Here is a 9,858-nt window from a genome sequence, read left to right as displayed (position 1 = left end):
GCTCCACTCTGAACTACCTGACCAACGGGCAAGATCTCTTAATTGAGAGAGTAGCTCAGGGCAAATTTGAGCCGATCAAATTTTGGCGCCGCTGCCGGGGACTCAATTTTGATTACCATTAGATTAAGGTTAAAAGTTTAGTCTAAGTTTTTAATTTTATTTTGTTACTTACGTTTTTCTTTTCTCTTTTCTTTTTGGTGTTTCAGGTTTATGCCTAATACCAGAAGCCAGCAGAACAAAGAGTTAGTTGATCTCAACAATTCAGAAATAGCAGGTTTAGAAAGAGGAATTCGAAAAGCTAAGAAAAGGGCAGCAATGGCACCACTAGTGATTCTAATTCAAGATGCTGAGGGTACTCTCAGAGATGGAGATGGCCATGTGAGGAATGCACAAGGGCAGAAGCTGAATGCTGACGGGACTGTAATTCCTGAACCAGTCCCCGATTGTGTCGAGCGACACCAGGCGGGTGTCGATCGACACCAAGCCGCAGCTGACAATGCACAGTTGGCGTTGAATGCTGAAGCAGAGGATGAGAACCGTACACTTGGAGAATACAACAGGCCTGCTCTGTTCTATTCTAACCGCTCTGCTATACGTCCTCCTGCATTTCAAAGGAACAACTTTGAGTTGAAGCCTGGTTACTACACTCTTGTGGGACAACACCCTTTCCATGGCCACACTCATGAGCACCCGATGGACCATATTGAGAAGTTTGAAGATCTAGTATCTAGCATCAAGGCTGATGGTGTATCTTCGGATTTCCTGCTCTGCAAGCTTTTCCAGCACTCTTTAGCTGGAGAAGCACTATCATGGCTCAAGGAGTTGAAGCCTGCATCTCTTACGTGCTGGTAGGATGTGAAAGTTGCGTTCTTGAACAACTTTTATGATGATGCAAGGTCCGAGGATCTGAGGAACAAGATTTCTACTTTCTCTCAAGGAATCTCTGAGACATTCAAGGCTGCTTGGGTGCGCTTTAAGGGGTATCAAAGAGATTGTCCCATCATGGATACGACAAATTTCAGCTTTTGGGCATTTTCTACAGAGGATTGGATTGGAGGTATCAGATGGCTTTAGATGCTGCTAGCAACGGTAACTACAACCCAAGGTCTCCAGCTCAAACCACCAAGCTGATCGAGAACTTAGCTTCCAGCAATAGTACCAAGGTTGCTGATTTTGAGAGAAAGAAGCTAGCTGAAAACATGGAGGGACTTTAACTTGCTGAAGTCAAGGCGAAACTTGATTCTGTGCATCACCTTCTTGTTAATAATAAGAATGTTAAGTTTGCTGCTGAAGTTGAGGCTTTTGAACCAGAAGAGGATGAAGAAGAAGACGTGAACTACGTCAATGGTGCTGGGTATCAGGGTCAGAAGTTTAGTAACGCACAAGGAAACCGGTTCAACAGCGGGTATGGTCAGAAGACCACTTACACAGGAAATCAGAATTCTTCTGGTTACACTCCACGACCTGATTATGAGAAGAACAGTGGCTTCACAAGGAGCTATGGGAACTCATCTTACCAACCAACTCCACCGAAATCTTCAGAAACTGAGATGAAGTATATGCTTGAACAGATTCTAGAAGGACAACAGAAGATGACAGTAGACTTTAATGGGAAGATGAATGCTCTATACACTGATTTGAATGGTAAGATAGAAGCCTTGAACAACCACACCAAGAAGTTGGACTATGAGTTTACTCAGGCAAACCCGAACAGACAACCATGTTTTCTCCCTGGAAAGACCGATGTCAATCCTAAACATCCTTGCAATGCAGTGACCTTGAGGAGTGGTAAACAGCTCAAATCAGTGTTGAAACCAGGTTTGACAGTAGAAGATGTCATTGAGCTTGATGAGATTGAAGATGCAGATTTTGTCGATCCGCAGGAGGTGTCGCTCGACACCACCCATGGGTGTTGTTCGACACCACACGTTTCTGACGGAGAGATATCGACCAAGATCGATACACAACCCTCGACACCAAAGACAAGTGTCGACCGACACCACACTTGTGTCGATCGACACCAGTCTCGGACATAACCAGTTTCAGCTTCACCGCCTTCCACGACCGAGACCAGAGTCTACAAATCTACAGTCCCTTTTCCTAAGAAGTCTAAGAAGTCAAAACAGGGGCAAGAGGAAGAAAAATACAGGAAGATATTGGAGTCACTCACAATTGAGATGCCTTTTCCTGACTGCGTGCAGACTTCGCCAACTTTCAAGCGGGTTGTAAAGAAGATGGTGACTAAGGATTTGTCTAGAGAGGAAGAGGTTATGATGGTCTCTGTACTAGTCAGCGTTGTGCTTCAGAATAAGATTCCAAGGAAGCTGTCAGATCCTGGAAGTTTCGTACTCGATTGCAACATTTTCAATAGGAGATTCCCGAGATCTTTGTGTGATCTTGGTTCCAGCGTAAATTTGATGCCTAGATCAGTTGCTATAAGCCTGGGTATGACTGATTTCACACCTACCAAGATCACTCTTGTCTTAGCCGATCGTTCAGTCCGCATTCCCGATGGTCTTTTAGAAGATGTTCTTGTCAGAATCGGAGAATGCTTGATTCCTGCTGACTTTGTAGTTCTTGAGTATGGTGAAGAGCCTAAGGACCCTCTTATCCTTGGGAGATCCTTCTTGGCTACTGCTGGAGCCTTGATAGATGTGAAGAATGGGAGGATTGGATTACACGTGGGTGATATGGTGATGACGTTTGACATGGATAAGCTAGTGAAGCGACCCACTATCGATGGACAGACATTCTATGTAGACAAGCTTTCCGAAGTTGCTGAGGATATGATACAAGAGATACGCCTTCTAGACCCTCTAGAGAGAGCTTTGGTAGCTTCAGCAGATGAAAGCGAGTCTTTAGATGATGAGGCTTCTGGGTATGTTCAGTTGATGGATGCTAGTGCGCCAGTGATGAAGCTGGTTCACCTAGAAGAGGTTGTTGAGCCTTCTAAAAAAGCTCCTGAGCTAAGTGATTGGAGTGCTGAAAAGGCCCCAAAAATTGAACTCAAGCAACTTCCTACGGGGTTGAGGTACACATTTCTTGGTGCTAATTTTTCTTATCCAGTCATTGTTAATGCCTTTTAAACAACGCAGAGCTCACGTTACTGCTAAGTAAGCTGCGCACTTTTCGCAAGGCTCTTGGCTACTCTCTTGATGATCTTTCAGGTATTTCTCCGGATTTATGCATGCACATGATTCATCTTGAAGAGGATGCAAAGGCGTCAATTGAACACCAGAGAAGGCTGAACCCGAATTTGCAAGAGGTTGTCAAGAAAGAGATCATGAAATTGCTGGAAGCAGGGATCATCTATCCTATTTCAGACAGCAATTGGGTCAGTCCGGTTCATGTGGTTCCTAAGAAAGGAGGGATTACAGTGGTTAAGAATGAGAAGAATGAGCTGATTCCTACAAGGACCATTACCGGGCACAGGATGTGTATAGATTACAGGAAGCTTAATGCTGCGACAAGGAAAGATCATTTTCCTTTGCCTTTCATTGATCAGATGCTGGAGAGGCTCGCAAATCACCCATATTATTGCTTCCTGGATGGGTACTCCGGTTTCTTTCAGATCCCAATACATCCCGATGACCAAGAGAAGACCACATTCACTTGTCCCTATGGTACTTTTGCATATCGCAGGATGCCATTTGGACTTTGTAATGCTCCTGCGACCTTTCAGAGATGTATGATGTCTATCTTTACAGACATGATTGAGGATTACATGGAAGTCTTCATGGATGATTTCTCAGTTTATGGGTCTTCTTTTAAAGACTGTCTTGACAACCTATGCAAGGTGCTAGCTAGATGTGAAGAGAAGCACTTGGTACTTAACTGGGAGAAGTGTCACTTCATGGTTAGAGATGGTATTGTTCTTGGGCACTGGGTTTCAGAAGCTGGTATTGAGGTTGATCGCGCGAAGATTGAGGTGATGACAACTTTGCAACCGCCGGATTCTGTGAAGTTAGTGAGGAGTTTTCTGGGACATGTTGGTTTCTATAGGCGCTTCATCAAAGATTTCAGCAAGATTGCAAGGCCACTAACTGTTTTGCTTTGCAAATATGTGAAGTTTGAGTTTACTGCTGATTGCCTTTCCGCATTTGAACAAATTAAGAAGGCTTTGGTGAGCGCTCCAATTGTTCAACCGCCAGATTGGGATCTACCTTTTGAGGTGATGTGTGATGCTAGCGATTATGCTGTGGGAGCTGTTCTAGGACAGCAGAAGGATAAGAAACTTCATGCTATCTACTATGCTAGTAGAACACTAGATGAAGCACAGAAGAACTACGCAACAACCGAGAAAGAACTCTTAGCTGTGGTTTTTGCTTTTGAGAAGTTTCGTTCTTATTTGGTGGGAGCGAAGGTGATAGTGCATACAGATCATTCTGCTCTATAATATTTGATGCAGAAAAAGGATGCTAAGCCACGGTTGCTGCGATGGATTCTTCTTCTTCAAGAGTTCGATATTGAAGTTCGAGACAAGAAAGGTGTTGAGAATGGAGTTGCTGACCACCTCTCAAGAATAAAGATAGAAGATAAGGTTCCTATAGATGAGTTTCTGCCGGATGAGAATGTTTATTCAGTAGAAATTGGTTCCCAAAAAGATCTTGAGAGAAAACGTCGAATATGTCTAACTGCAGTAGGGGTGTCGCTCGACACCCCAGAGTTGTCGTTCGACACCATGAACGAGCCAGACAATTCTCGACCAAATAGTGCACTTCTCGACACTTTCATTCGACACTTAGGTGTAGTGTCGATCGACACCACCACCGGTGTCGATCGTCACCCTTGGATTTTCGAACCAGAATCCAGTTTTGACGAGGACTTGGCTGCTGTTGGGACTTCTAATCATCCGTGCTATGCTGATATTGCTAATTATCTTGCTGCAGAGGTTGAGCCTGACAAGTTTAAAGGTTACACTAAGAAGAAGTTCTTGAGAGAAACCAGACGGTATTTTTGGGATGAGCCTCACTTGTACAAGCATTGTTCAGACGGGGTCTACCGGAGATGTGTTTCCGAGTCTGAGGTTCCGGATATTTTGTTTCATTGCCATGGATCAGAATATGCTGGACACTTTGCTACCTTCAAGACGGTGTCCACGGTTCTTCAAGCGGGTTTCTGGTGGCCTACAATGTTTCGCGATGCTCACGCTTTCATTACTCAGTGTGATGCTTGTCAAAGGAGAGGGAAAATCAGTAAGAGACATGAAATGCCACAAAACTTCATCCTTGAGGTTGAAGTCTTTGATTGCTGGGGCATTGATTTAATGGGTCCTTTTCCATCATCTTACGGGAATAAGTACATTCTAGTCGCTGTTGACTATGTCTCTAAGTGGGTGGAAGCTATTGCTAGTCCGAAGAATGATTCTTCAGTGGTTCTTAAGCTGTTTAAGACAATTATATTCCCTAGATTTGGAGTGCCTCGGATTGTTATAAGTGATGGTGGATCTCACTTTATTAACAAGGTTTTTGAGAAGCTTCTGCAAAAGCATGGTGTTCAGCACCGTGTGGCTACCCCATATCACCCTCAGACAAGCGGACAAGTGGAAGTTTCTAACCGGCAAATTAAAGAGATTCTAGAGAACACAGTTGGTCCAACAAGAAAGGATTGGTCAGCCAAGTTAGATGACGCGCTATGGGCATACCGGACTGCATATAAGACACCACTTGGGACCACACCTTTCCATCTGCTTTACGGGAAAGCATGACATCTACCAGTAGAGCTTGAGTACAAAGCAACATGGGCAGTCAAGAAGCTGAATTTCGACATTAAGGCTGCTGCTGAGAGGAGATTAATTCAGATGAATGAGTTGGATGAGATCAGATTCCATGCCTATGAGAACTCTAAGCTTTACAAGGAGCGAACAAAGGCATATCATGATAAGAAGATCCTCTCTAGAAACTTCGAACCCAATGATCAGGTACTTCTGTATAACTCTCGTTTGCAATTGTTTCCTGGTAAATTGCGTTCTCGTTGGTCAGGTCCTTTTACAATCAAGGATGTTAGACCATATGGCGCCATTGTCCTCCAGGGTAAAGATGGCCAGCCATTCACTGTTAATGGTCAAAGGGTGAAACATTATTGGGCGAAAGCCGAGATTCCGAACGGACACATTGTACGTTTGGATGATGCACCCTCAGCATAATCCGCTGCAAAGTCAAGCTATTGACTTAAAACGAGCGCTTAGTGGGAGGCAACCCTCTGGTAAGTTAGTTATTTTTTTTATTTATTTTGATTTTTGGTTTTAGGTATATAAAAAAATAAAACATAAAAAAAAAAATGTCTTCTGCGTTTTAGAATTTTTATTTTGGTTTTAGGAATTTATTTCATATTTTTAGGATTTTATTTTACATTTATTGGATTTATTTGGGCAATTTATGCTTAAAAGAAAAAAGCAGGCGAGTGCATTCCTTGGTGTCGATCGACACCTCATACGGGTGTCGCTCGACACCATTACTGACACGGACCGGATTTATCAAAACCGGAGCATTCTTCAGTTTTTCTTTTTTTTTTTTCAGAAACAACGAACGTCGAAATCAGAGCGAAAAACCTCGATTATTCTCTCATTTCACCACCAAATTCGACGATTTTGGTATGAATCTCTTCGTTTTTGAGAGATCTATCAAGCCCAGCAGTCCGTTTCTTCGATCTGCTCGATGGTTGGCTCCAAACGGCGAAAGAACAGTCGCGGCGGAGCTTCTTCCTCCACTGCTCCGCCAGCTCCGCCAGCTCCGGCGACTTATGAACTACCTCCGGCGAGCTCTCCTCTCCCTTCTCCAGCGTCTACACGTCCTCCTTGGCCAAGAGATGAAGGTATTCGAATCCCTTCTTCAATTGTTTGGGGAGTAAACCTTAAGAAAGCAGTAGAGAAGGATGAGTGTGTGTTTAGAGAAATTTCGGAACAATGGGATGAGTATGATACCTTGTTCTATAATGCCTGGTTGGGAATTGATATAAGGCCAACTCGATTCGTTGATAACATTGCGATGAGGATAATGGGGATTCAAAGGGACGTACTTCATCTTGTTCAGAAGATTGGTTTAGGAACTATCTGCTTGAAGCAATACGATCTTTATCCTGATTTGGTTCGTCAGTTTCTCGCCACAGCCCGTGTTTACTATGCGAACGAGGTCGTCAAGAACGCTTTGGAAGGTACTCTCACCTTCCTCATCTACAGAGTTCGTTATAGGCTACCTTTACGGGATCTCTGTGGCATTTATGGTTTTGAGAGAGACTTCATTGGAGTTGCGCTTCCAGCACAGTTCCCTGGTGCCCAGATTTTCTGGTTTCATTTTGGCAACAAGGCCTATGACTCCAAGACATCCACTCAGATAGATGTGCGGCATCCCGTTCTCAGGTACGTCACTCGTGCTATTGGGAACACTTTTCTGTGCAAGATGGAACCTGGGAAGATGAGACTTGCCGAGTTGATATTACTCTCCTATGCTGTTGGTGATTTGTGTGGAGACGAGTGCTGTTTGCCCATCAATGTTAATATGGGAGCTGTTTTTGCTCACCACTTGGTATCTCTGAAGACCAAGCCTTTCTCAGGGACAGGAAAGAAGACTGAGAGTGTTGGCAGTTTGTTGACCCCCATCTTTCAGCATTTTGGGATTCGCACAGAGGGTTGCAGCATTGTCACTACTCGTTCTCTAATGAACGAAGAGTATCTCAAACATGCGAAATGGATTAAGGACGATTGGCTTTGGTGTTTTAGTGACACAACTGGAGAGCATATGGTTCAGTTACCGGATCCCGAGCTCACAGCTATTGGTGAGGACCCGCATCAGTTGCTATTTGAGCCCGACCCGCGTCTCCTCATCACTCCTCAGCCTTCTCGACGTCGTCGAATTCCTCCTCTTCCTACTGCTGATCCTGGAGCTTCATCTTCTTCTGCACCAGCACAGTTCGGCACCAGCACAGTTTGAACTGCCACCACCACCAGATATTCCCATGGAGCAAGCTGCTTTCCAGAGATACATGGTTCAGAGTGTTCACCAGATATGGAACGCGATCGCTTCTCTCTCTCGTTGTGGATGTGTGCGCCCCACTCGTCGTCGTCCACGTTCCCGCTCTCCACCTGCTGATGATCAGGGTGATGAGGCTTAGTTCCTTAGCCTTTCCGGTTTAAGTTTTCTATTTCCTTTTTGAGTCATTTTTATTTCTGCTTTGAGTCAGTTTGTTATTTGCTTTCGCATTAAAATTTGTATGGCATTATTATCTATTTTGTTGCTTTTGACTTGTGTTTTAGTGTTCTTAACAGTGCTACATCAGAAATCCGAATGATAGAGAACACGAACAAACTGCAAACTTTCTGTTCTTTACCTGCCTGCTTTCCATCGCAGAGGGTGTCGATCGACACCACTTGTTAATGTCGTTCGCACCACGACCCAGACGGTGACTTTTCCTGAATTTTGCCCTTTTTCCATCCAATTTTCATTTGTTTTGTTTTTTTTTGCCAATCTTAGACTTGGCAACACTGGGGACAGTATTGTTTAAGTCTGGGGAGGTAGTTACTAACATTGTTTATTCTTTTGGAGTTTTATCGAGTCTGTTTTTAAAAAATAAGAAAAAAAACAAAAATTTCGTTTTATTGAGTCAGAACTTTTTGTAGGGAACAATGAACTCAGTATAAGGGTTTCTCTGATTTGGATTAACACTCTTATGATTACATTTCTATGCTTGATCTCAGAACCGAAGTTTGGAACGACTATGAGCTGTATCAACAATTCTGAAAGCCCTTATTCATTGGATATCCAGTTTATCTAACGTTGTCTCTACTTTTATCAGGACTTAATTGGACTTAGTCTCTTACCTTAAGAGTTGGAATACATTGGACTAGACTTCTTCTTCGAGCCGCACAAGACACTGCACTTCTTCAAAGTATGATTCCTTCCTTCTCTCTTCCCTTCAGCCTTTAAAAGAAACTGTGAAAAAGGCTATAGGTAGAAGTGATATGAGGGATGTCGCGTAAACCCGTGCATACTTCGGATCTCATGGATACCCGAATAAGAAAAAAAAAGAAAGTGTTATAAAAAAAACAGAAAAAAGGGAATCGTTGAAAAAATAAAATGATACCCTAGAAAAGTAGGGAGATGTCGATTACCTTAGATGTGAGAAAAGGGAGAAGAAGTGAAATCAAATGAAGAATGTCTTGGTTTGAGAAGAGTCCATATGCCATTGATCGATATTCCCTCGGTAAGAATTCACCTTTACTTGTGTTAACCTATGTAAAGAGATGACAATTGAGAGACTGGAGATTCCTAAGGATTGTGGGATTAGAGTAAGGAATGTTGATGCTTCTCATAAGCAAAGTACATAAAGTAAGCTCTGGAGTCAAGATGATGAAGAGTGCAAATAAGAGTTTCCTGCAGGTCGAGTTTCTGTCTTGCTTGAGGGCAAGCAAAGGCTAAGTCTGGGGGAGTTGATATATCATGGTTTTTACGGCTTTTAACCATGATATAAGTGCTTTTTATCGAGTCTTTCTATACTTTTTAAGGTCTTTTGGAGTCTTTTCAGGTGTAGGAGTTATTTCACAATGATTGGATCAAATGGAGTGATTTGGAGCTTATTGGAGCAAAGGAGCCGAGTAACCTGTCTTGGAGACGTTCTGTGAAGGAGTGTCGATCGACACCACCTACCAGTGTCGATCGACACCATGTGCCTGACGAGAGATTTCGAGTTTTTCCAAATTTTGAAGATTTACAAAAGTTGCTCAGAGTTTTCCCAAGTTGCAACATTGGTCCCTGACGTGTTTTGGACATATTTAAGTACTTTTTAGGTTTTAGAAACAAGGGGCTGAATTCTATTGCAAAACCTTGAGAGCTTCTGGAGAGAGAGAGATCAGAACTCCCTGTA

The 9,858-nt window shown here is 43.2% G+C and overlaps 1 protein-coding gene and 1 non-coding gene across 2 annotated transcripts; one reads left to right on the top strand and one right to left on the bottom strand.

The window, feature by feature from the left end:
• Positions 1-903: 903 nt before the first annotated feature.
• LOC111828990 lies at positions 904-1,009 on the bottom strand. The gene has a single exon (XR_002832607.1). It is a non-coding gene; the product is annotated as a small nucleolar RNA R71 (small nucleolar RNA).
• Positions 1,010-6,513: 5,504 nt separating this feature from the next.
• Positions 6,514-8,270, top strand: LOC111828955. Its single transcript, XM_023777550.1, has one exon. The coding sequence runs from the start codon at positions 6,657-6,659 to the stop codon at positions 7,926-7,928; it is 1,272 nt and encodes a 423-aa protein (XP_023633318.1). The 5' UTR covers positions 6,514-6,656; the 3' UTR covers positions 7,929-8,270.
• Positions 8,271-9,858: the final 1,588 nt, after the last annotated feature.

Source organism: Capsella rubella, unplaced genomic scaffold (assembly GCF_000375325.1).
Source record: "Capsella rubella cultivar Monte Gargano unplaced genomic scaffold, Caprub1_0 scaffold_27, whole genome shotgun sequence".
Lineage (NCBI taxonomy): Eukaryota > Viridiplantae > Streptophyta > Magnoliopsida > Brassicales > Brassicaceae > Capsella > Capsella rubella.
The sequence above is the reverse complement of the archived record's forward strand: the minus strand, read 5'-3'. Positions and strand labels throughout refer to the sequence as shown.

Coding starts and splice junctions, on each gene's coding strand:
- LOC111828955 (XM_023777550.1), top strand. CDS start 6,657: ATGGTTGGCTCCAAACGGCGAAAGAACAGTCGCGGCGGAGCTTCTTCC.